General features: G+C 42.1%; 1 protein-coding gene across 3 annotated transcripts in view; it reads right to left on the bottom strand.

The window, feature by feature from the left end:
• PBX3 (PBX homeobox 3) overlaps nucleotides 1-19,524 on the bottom strand; it is a 286,556-nt gene that overhangs the window by 11,966 nt on the left and 255,066 nt on the right. For 2 of the 3 annotated variants that reach the window (XM_073590753.1, XM_073590755.1), the window contains 4 exons: nucleotides 18,040-18,175; nucleotides 6,402-6,567; nucleotides 3,901-4,013; nucleotides 1,609-1,698 (listed from right to left, as the gene is read on the bottom strand). In XM_073590753.1, coding sequence (XP_073446854.1) covers nucleotides 1,609-1,698; nucleotides 3,901-4,013; nucleotides 6,402-6,567; nucleotides 18,040-18,175 — 505 coding nt within the window. The remainder of the gene's footprint in view (nucleotides 1-1,608; nucleotides 1,699-3,900; nucleotides 4,014-6,401; nucleotides 6,568-18,039; nucleotides 18,176-19,524) is intronic. The other variant, XM_073590754.1, reaches the window with a different exon arrangement.

The following is a 19,524-nucleotide window of genomic DNA, read 5'->3' as shown; positions in this document are numbered from 1 at the left end:
TTACAAGTTCCTATTATATTATACTTCGTTCCTTGTCTCCTGCGATTAAAGTAGAACAACTACTGTACCGTTCCCAAGAAGGAAAGTCTCAGTGCTAAATAGCGAGTGATCTTACAAAATGTCTGCTCTTCAATGCTCTTTAAAGTTTACCAGGGAGAAGTTGACTTTGTCATGTGGCTGACTCCAGTGATGTGACATGGTATTTATCGGTGAAGGCGGCAGCACACGAATAGAGAAGAATCAAAAAAAGAAGAGGCTGTAGTGCATTTTTAGGAAAACGGTTAATAACACTAAGTATCCCCTTCCTAAATGTCTAGGTAAGATCAAGCTGGAGGTCTCTTTACATGTAGGTAAATGAGCATTAGCAAGTACGCTTGCTCCCAATTACTGACCTATGTAAACGTGTCACCAATCAGCTGGCGCTCGCCCGTTGGCCGACTAGATCTACTATGAAGTCTAAAAATTATCCCACATGAGGAGATGTGCTACAAACAGTATGGAGATCTCATTTGTACCATTAGAGTTTGCACTGGTCTTTGTAAAGGGGAGTTCAATGAGCAGCAATCGACTTGTTAGATCATCGATGCGTCACCCACTATGGGCAGGAATCTACCCATTTAAATGGACTGCATCTCTCAAGATGATGTGTTGTTTCTCTGACTTTCGACAGGCGGGTACGGGTATCAGAGGTGTGAGAATAGATGTGAGCTCTTCTGCGAGTTCAGAAAGAACCAGAGGGACTTATGTTTGTATGTGGCATTTTAGGGCAGTATACTGGGCCTATTAGTAGCTAACACCATTATACAGGGACCACCTAAGATCTGTGTTTATTCCATGTATTAACCTGCCTATTTATGTTGAACATTTCAATGATCGGCATAGAAGCAAAATTATTCAAAAACCCTTTACATCTGAGGGTTGGAGAGAACTTAAATTTGTTTTGCTCATTTATTGGTTGTAAGCAAATAGAAACACTGTTTTCGAAAGAGATCTACCTAGTTTGAAAGCCCTCATGCAAATTATGCCAAAGATGTCTAAATGTGTCAATTTTAGTAGGATGGGCAGACATAGTAGTGAGTATTGGGACTTTTCCGAGACAGAAGACTTTGGGGCAGAGAAAGATCTGGCCTGTTGGATTTCAAGGGCTGATCCTTTTGCTCTCCAGGAGTTAAACCGTGCCAGATGAATCGGGACAGATTGCTGATGGTCCGAATGACCGATCTAATGTGTACAGGGACCTTACCTCCTATGTAGACTTATGTGTCTCCATGGTTATAGACAACAAAAACCCCTGTGTAGTCTGACCCTGTAATCCTTTGTGACACTATACTTGCCATCAAAATGATGGAAAAAAAGGCAAAATGACCCTGACAAAACCCATTATAAAGTCAAGAACATCCATTCGTCAGAGTTTGTCCCTGTCAAACAACGTATTCCTCACTATATCATGTCGTCCTTTCAGTGTGAACTGATGCCTGCACATATTGCATCCCTATTAAGTTATCATTGGACTGGTGACCATTTTTCTCTCATTCTGTAAAACTGGTAAAGCCCCATTGTAGCATATTAATACCCCGATAACTGATGCTCTGCATTAATAGTACTTACAGTTAGGTGATGTGGACTGTACAATGAATTCCCTCCCAAGGCATCACTGTATCCGCCCGTCTGATTGATAACATGACGAAGCGTATCCACCTATAGGGTACAGGAAAACATGGGGTATAACTTTTTCCTCTGACCAGTTCTTGGCATAATTGATTACATGTCTGAGCATTGTATTCTGTATGATAGATGCATGTCTGCAAGTACAGAAAACTCAACGATGTCCATAATGCTCATCAGCACCCTGAGCCGATATAGACCTTGAACTTCAATGTTGAGAGTTGATCACATGAGTGTTCTCCTCTACTTCCAAAATGGAGACCCCCCATTCTGCAAATAGGTGCAACCCCCAACTACCATAAATGTTTGAAGTTTTAAAAATCCCTTTAAATGAACATATTTTATATAAATAAATAAACTCACAGAGATTAAGGAAACTAAGATCTATGTTTGTAAGTTCCTTTCACTGAAGCTTTGCCTGAGCCTATATAACTGACATACGAGAGGAGACGTTACTACTGACATGTCTATTTTATTAAATGCTTGTATTCATGAAAAAAATCTACAGAAATTTTGTCTCACAACTCTGGGTTGGGCTGGTCCTCTGTTATTCCTCCTAGAAATATATGAATTAGCTGGCAACTGGGAGTGTGCTGCTGTGCAAAAATGTCCAATCAGGGCCGACCATGTCACACACCTCAATCGGTAGTGCCCAGCTGTCAATTTATTCATAAATATTCAGGAGGAACAGTACAACTCAGTAATAATGCTTCACATTTATTTAACAGGAAAAATTAAAGTCATTTTTTATTGACTGGTTTTTGTTAAAGTAAACTTTTTTTAAATGTATTTATCCCTTCAGGCAAAGCAAAGTTATTAATTTTTTTGCAATGTTCACCATTGCTTTATTTTGTTTCTTTCTCTATCAAACCATCTGCTTCAGTGCTGTTTCACAAGGCCAATTTCTGCTTCTTTATAAGCTGCTTTCAACTGCTGCTATGCAAGAGCCCTACACTATATGCAAACAATATCCCGTGTCGGAGTACTGTGGTACAGTGCAGAGGCACAGACTCAATATACTTTCATTGTAAATAGTCTACAGATCTTCACTGAGCAGACATTGAAAGCAGCTTCTAAAGGAGCATTAACTAGGCAGTGAAGAAACACTGCAGCATGATGTTTGATATGGAAGGAAACAAAGTATGGTAATGAAGTACATTACAAAAACTCACAACTTTGCAATGCATGTAGGATAACTAAATAAAAAAAGTTTAGTTACTCTTAGAGGGAATGTGCTGTTTATCAGTGATAGAATCACTACAGGGTTGAATCAGATGTAAAAGGGGTTGTTTCGTTTCATTAAAAATTGAGGTCAAGCATTTATGCCTTTAAAATAACAAAATAAGCTATACTTACCTACTGCAGCTTCAACTCAACAGCATCTTTCCCTTGTGGTCTTTTGCAGGGTTGCAGTGACATCATGTCTATAGCACGTTACCGCTGCAGACAATCACTGCTCAACACTAAAAACCAAGACTGAGAGAGTAGTGGAGTGGCAGTGTTGAAGCAGTAAGGTTGTAAATAGGTAAGTAGTGCTTAGTGTGTCATATTAAAGCATAAGCAATTTTGGCCTTGTACTTTTTTTTAATGAAACTCAACATCACCCTTATATTTAGTGTTAATGCTAGTTGAGCAAAATCATTGACAAACTTGTCATCCCCATAGCAGTTCTATGGCATATGCAGAAAAACGCTGCTTTCCTTACTGAGAGACCCTGCCCAGATCTTAGTTTTCTTAAACCCTGTGTTTAAGCTTTGGACGTTGCAAGAAACTGTTATCAGCCAAAAAATACAGCCATGTAGTCCTACAGAACAACTATAGTTTAATATTAAGATTAATCAAGACTACTCAAAGTAGTGTTAGGACTATATAAACTTTCAAGTCTGAAATTGCAGTTGCAATTTCCCAGCCCACTCAAGGGATAGTCTTCAGATATACCCCAAAAGTGCTAAAAGAAAACAGCCTTTTGCATTGCATTTCCCTGTCACATTCATTACTCAGAACCTTTCTCCTAACAGTTTTATGCTTTTATTAACAGGTTCTGAAGCTCAAACAACACTTCTCTCCCCGAGCACTCAAGTCAGAGCCGACGGCATTCACAAGAGTATCAAATGACCCGGAAGACCAGGGTGGCTGAGATGGTGCCAATTGTGTGCACACCCTGGGCTGCTGCATGTACTTTGTTGGTAGCTGTGGGAGGTGCGCTGAGGAATGACTCAGGGGCGTCTCTCCTACCTGTGACTGCACATTGGCTCCAACTTGGGCCCCTTGGTAAGAATCCCCATTCAGACTCTGAATATTCATGAACATGTCGCCTGAATTTGGGAGATTAAAAGAACCAGAAGAACCTAGGAAAGGAAAGAGCGAAGGATCTCAGAGGATGCTCAAAAGAAAGTGTGAAGAGATTACAAAAGGGGTTTCAAAGGTTAGTAAACCTTAGTCAACAACCTGGACATGTGAACTAGATAAACAGAAAGGTACGCTTGACGTGACAACCTTGCTACAAATGGAGCCTGTAGATCTACCATATGCTATTGTGGCAGTCTATCCCTTCTTTAGATCAGTGTTGGAACTTGCCTCTTCTGCTGCCCGCTGTAACAGCCTGCCACTTCTACTGCCCATTGTAAGAGCATGCCACTTCTTCTGCCTGTTGTAGGAGCCTGCCACTTCAATTGCCCGTTGTAAGAGCCTGCCACTTCAATTGCTCGTTGTAAGAGCCTGCCACTTCTACTGACCGTTTGAAGAACCTATCCCATCTACTGCCCATTGTATGAGCCTGCCCCTTTTACTAACCTTTGGAAGAACCTATCCCTTCTACTGCCCATTGTAAGAGCCTGTTCCTTCTACTGCCATTGTTAGAGCCTGCCACTTCTATTGCCCTTTGTAAGAGCCTGCCCCTTTTACTGTCCGGTGTAAGAGCTTGCCCCTTCTACTGCCGTTGTAAGAGCCTGCCCCTTTTACTGTTGTAAAAGCCTGCTACTTCTAGTGCCCGTTGTAAGAGCTTGCCCCTTTTACTGCCCATTGTAAGAGCCTGCCACTTCTACTGTTCATTGTAAGAGCCTGCCACTTCTACTGCCCGGTGTAAGAGCCTGCCACTTCTACTGCCCGATGTAAGAGCCTGCCACTTCTACTGCCCGTTGTAAGAGCCTGCCACTTTACTTCCGTTGTAACAGCCTGCCAATTCTACTGCCCGCTGTAAGAGCCTGCCACTTCTACTGCCCGTTGTAAGAGCCTGCAACTTCTACTGCCCGTTGTAAGAGCCTGCCACTTTACTGCCATTGTAACAGCCTGCCACTTCTCCTGCCCGCTGTAAGAGCCTGCCACTTCTCCTGCCCGATGTAAGAGCCTTCCACTTCTACTGCCCGTTGTAAGAGCCTGCCACTTCTACTGCCGTTGTAACAGCCTGCCACTTCTACTGCCCGCTGTAAGAGCCTGCCACTTCTACTGCCGTTGCAACAGCCTGCCACTTCTACTGCCCGCTGTAAGAGCCTGCCACTTCTACTGCCCGTTGTAAGAGCCTGCCGTTGTAACAGCCTGCCACTTCTGCCCGCTGTAAGAGCCTGCCACTTCTACTGCTCGTTGTAAGAGCCTGCCACTTCTACTGCCGTTGTAAGAGCCTGCCACTTCTACTGCCTGTTGTAAGAGCCTGCCACTTCTACTGCCTGTTGTAAGAGCCTGCCACTTCTACTGCCTGTTGTAAGAGCCTGCCACTTCTGCCCATTGTAAAGGCCTGCCACTTCTACTGCCGTTACAACAGGCAGAGAATTGGCAGGCTGTTACAAGAGCTTGCCCCTTTTACTGTTGTAAAAACTTGCCATTTCTACTGCCGTTGTAATAGCCTGCCCCTTTTACTGCCCGTTGTAAGAGCCTGCCAATTCTATTGCCCATTGTAAGAGCCTGCCAATTCTACTTCCCATTATAAGAGTCTGCCCCTTCTACTGCTACACACCTCTTTAAAATTGGTCATCCCAATCAACAAGCCTTGAGTATGAAGCAATACAGAACATGTCCTTACCACACATCCAGCTCATTTAAAACCTATGCACCCATTTATTTTTCCGGTAAATGAAAATAGAAATGAGGCAACTTTGCAGTCAATAGGTATGATTTAAAAAGTATTCTACTGGCTTGATTCTACAGCTTCTATGCAGTCTCTGTCTTTGTGGCAACAACGAGCAAACAAAATTCTAAGTAGTACAATGAAATCTCCTGCATGCAAAAACGGGGAGTGGAAATTGAATACATCTGCTGATCTGAATGCTGCAGTGGGTCAATTCATGCTGAGGGTAGCGCCTTTTGCAATGCAAAGTCATTGCAATCTGGGGCAGTTTTGGCCAGTGCATTTTTTTGCTTGCTGCTCATTATATCCTACTGCTTCTTTCTTAGGTGGAGAGGAACGGTCAGGATCTTGCTACCTTGACTTCATCCCTGGTTTTCTCGAGTGTATGGATGTGTTATAGATATTTCAATATTGCATTGCTTCTTACAGTATTGGTCATATCAGGAAGCTCTTTGAAAATTGCACGTTTCTGAGAACATAATAGAAGGAAGTCAGATTCTGGTGTGAAAGTTTCCCATTCATTTGTACTAATCACTACCTGTACATGCCAGGGAATATGAGGTAGTTATGACATCACATTTGTAACACCATGGATCACCTCTCATGACTCTATCTGTCAGTCCTCCCTCTACTACTACTACTGCTTATTTTTCTGTATCTAGATTTGTAGACTCACCGGAATTTGGTGTAGTGGGGGAGCTGGTCTGGTTATTCTGTACAGCAGCTGCCACTGCATGAGCTGCGTTCACGGCCGTCTTCGCTGCGTACAGGTTTGCCTCTTCTTGAAACTTGCCGATGTTTTTCTTGTACCTGATTCGCTTATTTCCGAACCAGTTGGATACCTAGAGAAGGGAAATGACCATTAAATGTCATTGGGATTGTAATACTGTTTTATACTACAATGAAGTCAGTAATTCTTACACTTTAGTTTCAGTAAATACTTCAATCGCGTGAACAAAAAAAAAAAATACAACTGATGTAAAAGTGTCACCTGTGTCTAAATGTAGCAATGCTGGAACAAGTCAGGCGTCTGCTGAGGGCAGATGTGAAATCTCTTAATGAAAAGTTATGATCAGGTGTCATAATATGAGATACTCATGGCCATTCACACAGCTGACAAAGGAAATAGTTTATTAGGCTTTTGACTATTCCAGCGATGTGTCACTTACAGAGCTGCTTGCTATAGTTTTGATAATATCTTGCTAATAAAATCATTGTTATATCACTATAAGACTAGTAAACCTGCTGCTATGTAGTCCTCCATATTCATGATTAGCAGCTTTCTGTAGTCACAGTGTATAGGCAGAAAGCTGCCAATCAGAGGTGTGGGCGGAGGTTATACAGAGCTCAGCATTCAGAGCACTGCTGGATCTGCAGCAGAGAATACTGTGATTTTCATCAAGATTGCAGGAAGCAACCCAAAAAGTGATACACTGCTGTAATGAGGGATTCTGCTCCTACATCATGATGCTCTCAGAATAGATTAACACAGTTTTACAAAATTATAAAGGCAAAAAAAAGTCTAACCCTTAAATATGATTCACTATAGAGTAGATCATATCTTGAATATGGGTCGCCCTCGTCCCAGGGCTGTGGGGTACTTGGTACCGGGCCGGTATCAGGGGGATGTGTCACAGCAGCGGTGACCCGGTCCGTGGCCCTGGGTGCCCAAGTAATGGGGAAATGTAGTTAATGGAATGGAATAGTTTGTGACACCACCTGTGGTGTTTGGCAAGCAAGATGTTAAGCCAACGCTGCGTGCAGATCCTCTGGGGCTGATGGTGTGTTGCAGCAAAGATGGTGTAGCTCCCCACAGGTGAAGCTGTAGTCCCAGGGCAGTGTATAGGCGCAGGTAGTGTAAAGGAGGATACCAAGTTGTAGCGGTGCTGATGGTGTTGGTGCACAATGACTGGAAGACACCAGGGCTTGTAGTTCCAAAGCTTTACTCACAGTTCGTGGTACACACTGGTGCCTGCCTGCGCGCCGTGTCCTCCGGGGCAGAGACTCAATCAACCTCCCGGGCAAGTCAGGCTTCTCCTCTCCAACACTCCGCCAACATGTACCTGTCCTGAACGACTCCTCTATTGCACCTTTTAGTGTGAAGAGCTCCATTACCGTGGTACTCTAAAGTTCCTCCTCTCAGATGTTCCTAACAACTCTTGCTTGTACGGCAGACAGCTGTAGCCTACTTCGGTGACTCCCTGTATCCTGAGTCCCGGCTCTCTATACAGATGCTGTTGTGCCCCAAGTCTTGGATGGGAGTAGTGCATTTACAGCCAACTACTCCACCGGTGTCTGCTGCAGAACCATAAGTGTCCATACAACCTCGGGGACCGGGCCCCGGCCTTGCGCTGAGAACCTATAGGCAGGGTTCCTCTTCCAACCCACAACTCCTCTCTGTTCTCCTACTCTTTTGTTCCGCGCTGTTCCTTCTCTCTCTTATGGAAGCTTAGGTTGCAGTTCTACGTCTTTCTCCTTCTGTTCCTTTCCCGTACCAGCTGGCTCAGGTCACTGAGGCAGCTGCAGCACTCCTTCCTCCATCCTTCCTTCTAGGGATCCGTCCTCAGTCTCTCCTGACTGACTGACCCCTAGCTTCCTCTCTCGACTGGCCTCCCGTCAGACTGACCTGTAATTCTAAACTTTCCCACTCTTTTATATCTAACTTCACCCACCTCCCAGCACATCTCGTGTTACGAAGCAAGGACCCACGAAAGGTGCTCTGCTATCCTCTAAGCATGGAGCCGCAATCTGGTCCATTGCTGAACTATCCTGTGTATGGGTGCAGGTGTTGGAGTGTGGAAAGGAGTTCCCAACTTACCTAGTTGGTGGGGCACCACACCTTAGGAGAAGGTGCAGTACCTCTGTGGCGACTGAGCCTCAGGAGCGCCACAAATACATCACATCCTTCTGCTACATAGTGAGTGCAATAGCCATTCTCCCCCTTCTCTTTTTTCGGTCTTCAACCAGATTCATTATCCTAATCACAATTGTGCATGTTATTACAACTATTCTTGATATTTTTATTTCTGTACCAGTATGCTTCTTCATAGCATGAATCAGGTAAGCCCATGTTTTAACAAAGGTCTAGGATAAATCATCCCTATGTGAGAAAGGCTGACAGATGTGTAGATGGACATGTCTACTGTTATTACGTTTTATACTTACCACTGTCCTTCCAGAGGGAAGAAAACGTTACCCAGCGAGCACAGCCTCTAAAACCCTCTATCCACTAAATGTCCACAAGAATCAGGACCTTCCAAGAGCAGTCTGTTGCGTAAAAGATGAGCCCGCCTTCAAAAAAGTTGTCAGTAGGGGTGGTAAGTGTGTCCGGTGTATTCACTAGCTCCCCTTTTCTATGCGTTACCATATGTCCTAGATTAGGATTCCTAATTTTACAAGGTCTGATTTGGTAACCAATTCCCTTAGGGTTGGCCTCACACATTCTGGATTCATGATCTAAGTACACGCAGGCAGTCATGTGACCACGCATGCAAGTATTCAGGCGAGTACATCAAACCAACTTTAAACCCCTATAGTCAAGATTCATGAAGGGGGCAGCACTGCAGAATATGATGGCGCTATATAAGCAATGCATAATAATAACAAAATACTAGTTATAAACTAGAAGAGCTGCACTACTCATCCATAATGTATATGTGAGCATGCGCCGTACTATTGAAATTTTCTTCCATGGAAGAAATGTACCTAGAGAAGAGAATGGGGCGAAAACGGTCTTTTATGGCTATATCAATGTTTTTTGGTACTTTCTATTCCATGTCCAACAATGGGGTGTGGCTTAGTCAAAAGGATGTGACCTATGTTACATCGTGCCAAACGATATACCAAAATCATCAAGTTTCTGGCACATCATCACCTCTGTGATAAATTTGGGAGATTTTAAGACTGTCTAGTCTAAAGTCCCCTCATACACTTTAGATTTTTGATTCCTCCACACACAGGAACGCTCGCTCTGCATAGCGCTCCTGTGTTCTCTACGAGAGGCATAGGTTTCAGAGAACAAAAGGATCGACATCCTGAAATTGGAAAGGCTGGATCCTTTTGTCCCCATGATTTCATGTATCAGGGAACAGTCGGGAGACCCCATACACATTAGACTGTTGGCAGAAAACACATCAGTTCTGGCAACGACAGAAATGTGTATTAGGGCCTTAAGTCTGCATTGTCTAAAAATTATCCAACAATGATAAATAAGTCCCATAGTCTCTAGATTGTGACATGTACATCACGGCACAATTTTCTTTTCCCTGCTACTTGAAATCCATGCATGCTTCAGTATAAAGAATTATGTATGGAGGTAAACAAGGGCCTAATAGACGTATGAACCACAATTAGGTTGTGTGCATATGCCTTTATTTCCATTCCCAACGTATATAACTTAGGGGCATTTGGTAATTGTGTAAATGCTTTTTTTTTTTATAAAATGCAGGATTCATGTTTTTACAGCACCAGACTTTCCATTGTGACCCTGAGTTCATCCCTCATTCGTAGCTTTTTTCCCCAGCTGATACTTGGCGGTACATTTTATACATTCTGCTTACCATTAACCTGCCAGCCAGCAGGGCAATAATACATTAATGAAGGCGGGTGGATAATTATTGTAAAAAAAAAAAAAAAAAAAAAAAATCAAATTACTGCTTTATTAACAGCTTTAGAAGTGAGCAAATCTCTGGCGTATGCAGACGAGGGACAATTCACCAGTCTCAACAATAGCCATGTCTAATAAAGGCTTTCTTGTATCCATTCTCGCCCTCCAACCCCTGACCCCCCTCCTTCACGTTACATTTTAATATCTTCGGAGCCTTGGGAGGCCTCGGGGTGCTGGATATTCTTGACGTGGTATAGGAATCCATCCCAGCTTCTTCAATGCTTCTTAATCTTTAATATCAAGGCAATTAAAATTAATGACTGCCACTGTGGGCAGTGTTTCCCTGACATGCATTGTTTGATGGCATTACCTTGAGGTTAAACTAACGAGCAAGGTTTAATTGGAAGCAGTGAAAAAGAGAGCCGCTCATACGTTATGTTTAACTTGCATGGAAAGTACCGGTTACTATCGGCGACTGGTTAGGATGTTTGCAAAAATCACGCCGACAAGCATTTACGGTAACGTTGCTATCCGTTTTACATTGCCAATGGCGAAGTCTTTGCTGACTATTGCCGGAAAGTAGCAGAATTTCATATAGGAACGACCCAACTAGAAAAAAATGTCTGATTTCTACCAGTCTCTGTTACAGATTACATCTGGATATTATAGTCCTCAGTCTTTTTTAAACTGTAACCATCATTTTAATTTCACAAACCCAATAGTGCACATGAAAATAAGAAACTCTAATATATCTTAAGAGAGAAATCTGCTTCTTCCTCCTCCTGGACTGATTGATCTCTTGCCCTCAATTCAGGGGTGAATCTGTAATCAGTGAAGACACATGTTCATATTACTGAAAGAGGAGCTGACGGTTGGTGCTTATAATATTCTATGGATGAAAGGGGAGGAGTTACCATTCTCCATAAAATTTTATAAGCACCAACTGCCATCTCATATCTCAGTAATAGCTAAATCTGTATTCACTGTAGACTGATTTTACCTGTCAATTGAGAATTTTGAGACTAATCAGCCAATCTAGGAAGAGAAAGATGCGCATTTCTCTGATTTATTCCACAGTTGTTTATTTTCTTGTGTACTATAGATTAAAAAATTCATAAAATGAAAATGATGATTACTCTTTAAGCCATTGGTTAACCAAGCTGTTTATAGTGATGGCTATGTCTATGAAAAGAATAAAAAAATATTCACAATCTTTGGGTTGAACTTTCACATTGCATGTGCCAGCCGCCCCCAATTTACCCGGCAGAGGTCAAATGAATCCTTTTGAAATCCATTGGACTATCAAACGCTGGTGTGGAAAAATGCAGTAGATTGTGCTGTTCTATATACAAAGGCATCTCGTAAAAAAACGAACAAATAGCGCAGTATACGCAGACATCCGTTGGCGGTATCCATTGGGGAAACCTCCCGACTTCTACCTTTGAAAGAAGCAGCAAAATGCAGAAAGTCTCAGAGAATGTAATTATGTAGGATTCCCTGCAACCAGGGTGTGGTGTGGCTAAGACACAGGCAGTGCATATGAAGGGGATTTATTAAAGGAATAGATCCAAACACATATTTCTTAGGTTTACATTATCTAAGTAGCACTTAGACTGGTTGCCTGCACTTCCACGTGCACAGAACAATTGGTAATAGGATCGTTCTGTGTATATATTATATCATGTTCGCGGCAGCTCATATTCTTTTTGGACAGGGCAATGTGATGATGATGTAGAGATGAATATTTCAATATTCGGTTTGGATTACGATCGCAATATTCTCAGAACATAGCCGAACGCCATTGGAGTCAATGGGAGTACAGATGAGCGGACGTGTTTGGAAATGATTGTCATAAATAAATTTGTCACAAATATAATCTGAATATGGCACGAATATGGCAAAATCGGATTCGGCGATCATTTTCCGAACATATTCGGTCATCTCTAAGATGAGAACGATGATAATTTTTAAGCAAATTTGAAAAAAATTTCCCTCTGGACAGTCTTAGAATGCATCAGTTTTTTTTCTTTTTACACTGGTTCCTGTTCTTTGGTATGTTTGAAGTCTACACCACCTATGTATTGGCTTACTTTGTGCTAGAAATATGAACAAAATTGTGTCACATTTTGTTGGCACACACTGTTCCTCCTTTGATCACTTTTCCCTTTTCAAATAAAGTGTCTAAAATAATTAAAGAGTGAAAGTCGCAAAAGAGATTTTTGGGGGGCACAAATTACTCCACTAGCTTGGGAAATACGCCCTTGTATCTGTAGTAACAGGAGAACGTGAGTGTGTATGAACTAGAAGTGACGGCATATATAGGAACATCCATACACCTACTGGTGGAACAATTCCTTACTTAAGGCCCCGTCTCACATAACGAGATCGTTAGCGAGATAGCTGAAACGTCACAGGTTTTGTGACGCAACATCGACCTCGCCAGCGATCTCGCTACGACCCCCCCCCCCCCCGCTGGATATCGCTGATTGTACTCGAATGTCCTAGGCCATTTTTTGATTGTTTGTGTCCCGCTGGCCAGCATGCATCGCTGTGTTTGACGCCGACGAGTGACCTCGTTGGCGACGCATAACTCAGGGACGCAGGCGTGAGTCGTCAGAATAGCTGCTGTGCGACAAGGTCCCAACGACCGCCGAGGTCGTTATACAGATCGCCGGATGATTACTGCATCGCTGAAGAGATCTGCCCGTTTGGCATCTTACTAGCGACCATGTAGCGACGCACCAGCAATCCTTACCAAGTCGTATCGTTGTCGGGATCGCTGGAGCGTCACTAAGTGTAACGGGACCCTTAGTCTGCTTTTCTGACACTGAGGTGATTCCCGGGGTATCCAGCGGCAGGCAGAGCAAGCATTGGCCAACAGTGCAGGATCTGAAGCAAGGGACCCCCTTCTTCTTAGACATCCATATCCCCTAGTATATAAACATGGGCCATAACGATGTGGCAACTCTCCCGGAATGATGCTATATGTAGTTAATTACTTTCGAGTGAACTCCCCTACGGCAACGGTGTATTTGGGCAAGTTTGGTCTAATGCGTATGATCTCTATTGGGTATGTGTAGACTAATGGCTGACCACTTAAAGGCGTTATCCAGGTCTATTTTATTTTACTATGGACCTAAGCACTAACAGATATATTAGTTTCTACCTATGTGCCTGTTGTGGCCGGCGTTGATCTCTCCTGCCTGTGATCTAGCAGTTTCCTTTGAAGTCACATCAGCAGAGCAACGGCTCTTCATACGCTCTGCTCTGTTGACTGGGCACAACTGCCGAGATCATGCCGATTGACATTCATCTATCTAACTGTGTGGAGTCAATCAGCATGACATGGGCAGTCACACCTCGTCAACAGAGTAGCCTGGGCGAAGAAGAGCTGCTCTGTTGAATTGCCAGCAGGAGCCGCTGTTGGTAGGTTCTTCTATTGGCAACTACCTGCCTGTTATATTTTTATTTTTACTATGGGCCTAAAAAATGAAACCTGGGCATCTTCTCAGTGGCATATGCCTTTCCTGAAATGTTACTCCAGTCATATACTGGAGTAGCATTTCTAGTGTAAGAAATTACAGCACTTTTGATAAATTTGATGAGTGGACAAAGCCATGCTCCATGCTGCCTTTTCCCAAGCTTCTGTCATTTTGGCGGAGCTCCTTTAAACTAGCATGAAAGCGCCAAAAGTTGCAAATCTGCAGTGCGTTAAACAAACTGGGACCATTTGAAACTATTTAAGCCAATTTTCTAGGAAAAAAACACTTTGATGAATCAACCCACGTTTTTTGAGGCGGACTTGGAGCGTTTCCACTCAGATTCTACTCTGAAAACTGAGAAAATAAAAACTCTGGGTGCATTTACCACTGCTAATTAACGAGGAAACTTCATGACATGATACTAAAAAATAAACCCCAATCCTACTAAGAAATAACCGAAATGACCTAAATCCAGAGAAATGCATTGAAGACGATTTAAACTAGTTAGATAGAGCCCAGGTCCTCCTTAATCCCAAGCGCGGCACATTTATCATCTACAGTATACGGGTTTACCAATAATTAAGAACATTTATCTGCCAGGCCTTTTCCTTTTTTAATGAGGCTGGTGATCTAATTGCTTTTACTTCATTTACGGACTCCTGTTATGAGGCAGAGGAAATGCATCTTCTGATCTGGCACTGCAAAGGTTAAATGGCAGCAGCAGATCTCCTCGCTCCAAGCCAACATCCCAGAATCCCTTGCCAAACAATGCTGCCGGCTGGCTGTCCCCCCATCCCTTGCTTGCACGCTTAAAAAAAAAAATCTTTGCAATGATATAAGAATAAGGCATCTTCTTCTTTCTCTCGCCGTCGCCTAAAGTCAATTAATGAATCGCTTGTAATTGCGGATTCGTTTAAGAAGGGTTTTGTTTTGCTTATTTATCAAGCTAATTGTTGCGTTAACATGGCAAGAAAAAAACGTCTATAAATTATTAGGTAAATGCTTCATCTCTCTGCAGCGCTGCAATGTGGTTTATGTAGGAGAAAGACGCTTTATTTCTTTCACTGGAGAGGTTTTAATGAGACGACTGTCGTGCACCTGTTTTTAGAAAAACCCCTACAGGCTCCAGGCGCGGCGCTTAGCTTAGGATTTACACCATGGCTGGAGCCGGTACCAACGGTCATGGCCGACCCGTTGTATAAAAATGGCAGCCCTTTCCTGAGAATGTCTCTGCACTGGTGACGCCAGGAGTCCTTTTATAAAATTTTCTAATCCAGGATTAGAAAAACACAGATATTTTCTTTCTATGTGTTGCGTCTGATACTGCAGCCGATCCTCAGTCACTTTTTGAGATGTTGAACTGCAATACCAGATGAGACATATGGGGCGCTGTTTCTGGAAGAGGACAGCCATGTTTTTCCAAGTCCCCTTAAAGGGAATCTCTCAAAAAGTTTTTGCTATTTAATCTGAGAGAAGGATAATATTGGGCAAGTGAGCCTGATTCCAGGGATGCGTCACTTACTGGGCTGCGTGTTGTAGGTCCAATAGAATCAGTGTCCTATCAGCAGGAGATTATCACTACAGGACTATATCTAACATGCCAGACAGTCCAGCTAATGTGTGTAACCCCGCCCCCACCACTGATTGGCAGCTTGTGTACACTGTACACAAGAAGCTGCCAATCAGTGGTGTGGGTGGGGTTATACAAAGCTTAGCATTCTGACCACTGCTGCATCTATAGCAGAGAAAACAGGGATTGTAACAAAACTGCAACAAGTCCAGTAAGTGATACATGGAATTCGTAATAGGAATAGAATGCCCCTACATTACATGGTGTACCTTGGGCTATTTTATATTGTATACAGAGGTGTTGGCGGTCATTGTAATCCTACCTGTGATGATAATGAGACTAATGAAAAGGTCTTCCGTACAGAACAGGAAGTTAGAGTCTAGTATTAGGTCTAGTGGATAGACTGAAAAGTGCAAGATTTCTGTTTAATACACACACACACACACACACATATATATATATATATATATATATCCAACAATGTAGACCAGCTCACTCCTGTGAACCACCTGGAACCTCAGCTGACCTGGTTAACTCCATTGTGCCCGGATCTGGATGTAGGAGTCCATCCATACAAATGTGAACAACGACAAAGCAAAGTCCAGCAATAACGTGAGCAATCCAGGATGCTGTTAAAATTTTTTTTTCTTTTTCTTCATAAATCCATTAAAATGCAATGGTCCAAGCAGTTCAAAATAGCATTAACGCAGGAAAGTAGTGCAGATATGACTACGCGTTTCAGGGGTAAAACCCGCCTTCTTCACGGTCCAGATTCTGGACCGTGAAGAAGGCGGGTTTTACCCCTGAAACGCGTAGTCATATCTGCACTACTTTCCTGCGTTAATACTGTTTTGAACTGCTTGGACCACTGCATTTTAATGGATTTATGAATAAAAAGAAAAATTTTTTTAACAGCATCCTGGATTGCTCACGTTATTGCTGGACTTTGCTTTGTCGTTGTTCATATATACTTATCTATTATTTTTTTAATCTAGTGCTTTTTTTAATACATTTAACATAATAACCTTTTTTAAACAATGACTGAAGAGGAGAAGATCCTTAGGGTAAAAAATATCACTATTTTACTGGAATATAAACTCCTTTTTTATATTTAATAAATAAGTAGAAAAAAATATATATTATATATACTGAATATATACACATATACTGCAAAAATGCCACATGTGAATGACGCCTAAACCTTAGGCGACATAAAGTGTGGTATGTCGTGCTTGAACACATTGCATAAGTGCCATAAAGTGAGTTGTGATTCATCACAACTGCAGCCAATGCCGGAAAGGTGGGTGATCTGTATCAAATGTATATTGGTCATTGTAGGCCTGTATACACATTTTTTTATGGGTTAGACCCACCATATTTCAAAGAAGTTCTTCACTTTTGTAAATATTATTATCTTTAGCATGTGTGCTGTGCATGGTTTCTTGTGTAACAAAAGATGTATATGTTTTTTGGTTTTGTTTTTTATTATGGAGCATCTTTTCTTTTTTGGGGGACACCTTGACGATGGTGGGATGGCTTTTACAGGTTTTTTTTTTTTAAATCAAAAACGGTGTTCACCAAGTACCCTATTTATTTGCACTATTGCATTTACTTATTTACTTACAACAATATGTTAATTTTGTTTCTGTTATAGGTTTTGACTTATATATGGGTGTTGTGATCAGGATGTGTCCCTATATAGGCTGACATAAAACTGTGAGGACATGCCGCTTTCACAAGAGAAGTGCCGACACCCTATTGTCCAGGAGGAATAACAGAGGGACCAAAAAGATAGTTAATAGAAGAAACGATAAACTATATATTTAAATGCACATTTCTCTGTATACATGTATGTAAGTTTCTCTTTTCCGCAATCGTGATTATTCTCGTTTTAGGAGGTCGTTTGTGAATACACGATGAGTTTGACACCGAGCCTGAGCTCCATGAATATGTTAATGTTATAAAATCACAGCCTGTTTAGCTCAGGGAGAAATATTGTCATTGTGTCAGTATAACCCAATGTGTCATTTCAACACATACTTATAATCCATGAAGAAAAAACTCCTAGGGTTAAAATGATGCAAAACTCAAAAATCAAGCCTCGTAAATAGACCCCTCAAAGTGGGATTTGGAAATGAGCAGCCTCGTTGGCCTGTAGAAATTTGGCATATGCCAGACACACTCCTGGAAATGTCATGTTTGACATATGAGACGTGACAGGACCCACAGACGGAGGGGCACACACTGGCACAGGCCCATTGCAGGGCTGGGTCCTGTGGCATTTAGAAATATCTGTGTCCTTTCCATTTACTGCAGCCTTGCTCACAGAGAACGGCGAGATTGTAAATGGCCACCTCGGAAGTGGGAGAGGGAACAATGGCTCTAACGACAGGCAGCAAGAATTCCATTGTTTTAACCCAATTAAATGCCTAATGCACAGGGGTATAGTATTTCTAATTACTCGTAATGCATTAATTACACCAAATTATACTAATTGCAATTAGTTGTAATTAATGAATCACACTTTACGTAACACCAGCAATCAGCTTTTTTTTTTTGCTTTTTAAATAGATGAATATCTTCTCTCCCCAAAAGAGGACCAAAATGGGCAAATATTCCAAATCTGTGAAAGTTGAAGCGCCTATGACTTTCTCACCTGTGACACTGTGATACTGCACTTCTTTGCCAGCTCCTCTTTGGCTTCCTCACTTGGGTAAGGGTTGCTGAGGTGGGAGTAGAAATACTCATTTAGGATCTCTGTTGCCTGTTTACTGAAGTTACGTCTTTTCCTCCTGTGGAAGAAAAGCAGGAATTAAGAGTTATCCAGGGGTGTCGCAATGCTGGAACCCTCTGCGAGCATTATGCTTTCCAGCATCTAGGGATCTCTAGCTATGTGTGAGGCCATCATAACCCTATGCTCATTTTCCATAAGAAGGGATGAACCCAGGTTTTGTAAAGCTGGCCATACAGGTAGCACTTAAAGGGGTAGTGAAATTTTTTTTTTAGTTTTTTTTTTTTCCCCACAAATGCATGTGTTTTTGGCTAAAAATTATTTCTGTAATTGGGTTTCATTAAAAAATGTTTTAGCTCTTCCCAGGTGATATATGACCACAGCTTGAATGTGCTTGAATGTGCAATTAACAAAAGCCTGTAGAAGCCAAGCGGTCCAAAATCTGTAATGAAATTGAATTGCAAAATGATTTATAACCACAAATTCATGCATTTAAGTAAAAAAGAAAAATGTCACCAGAGGTGAATGTACCCCTTTAAATGCGGCCTTTTTGGAATTACTTTTTTATGGTTGGATGGTGGGTCTGTGGTTGATGTCCTGCACTACACTTCAAGTTAAAGGGAGTTATCAAAAATCATAAGTTACCTCATATCCAAAGAGGTTTTTGGTTCCCAGTCTTGAATAGACAAGAAATGCACATGCTCCGTTACATTCATTGTCTATGGGATTGTCTGAAATAGCACAGTTTTTTTCTTCTGGCATTATAATAAAGAATGTTATTACTTAAGGGGCTTCATAGTCAATAATGCTTTTTAGAAATATCTAAGAACGCGTCAAAATAATAAAGGTCGTCATACTCGTCTCTGCGATCACTCGATGCCCCAGTTCCGACGCTGCAGCGCTGGGGTAGGGGGTCGGTAATGTGGGCATGACTTTTTCGATTAATTTAACTTATTCTGAGCTGTATGACTCTTTTTAATTACAGGGGAGGGAGATGGATGGTTGCGCCAAAAATAAAGTAATTTGCTCTGAATGTTGGTCCTAAAGCAGGTGCTGGAGGGTGAACAATATTAGGGACCTTTTCTTTATGCCTCACTGCCTGTATTCCATACGTGGTGGTATTGTCTTGACTTCCACCTCGTCCTAAGGACTTTTATTCTCCTTTTTTTTTTGCCTTTCTGCCTTGATGTAACCATCCGAGGATTGAAGGATACAGTTCCCAGCACAGATGGGTTCACACTCAGGCGGTTATACATGTTTCATAGGATTCAGACAACCTCCCTGTGGGAAGCCTTGAATTGTGCAGGCCTCGGGGCTACTGTGCCATAAGGCATTCGGCAAACTGCCTGCCTGAGGCTGCTAGGATCTCATTGCTCTCATACTCTGCGTTCTACTACCATTCCTATGCGT

The sequence above is a fragment of the Dendrobates tinctorius genome, unplaced genomic scaffold (assembly GCF_039654945.1).
Source record: "Dendrobates tinctorius isolate UK_male_01 unplaced genomic scaffold, ASM3965494v1 ptg000120l, whole genome shotgun sequence".
Lineage (NCBI taxonomy): Eukaryota > Metazoa > Chordata > Amphibia > Anura > Dendrobatidae > Dendrobates > Dendrobates tinctorius.
This window is presented reverse-complemented; position numbering and strand designations above follow the sequence as displayed.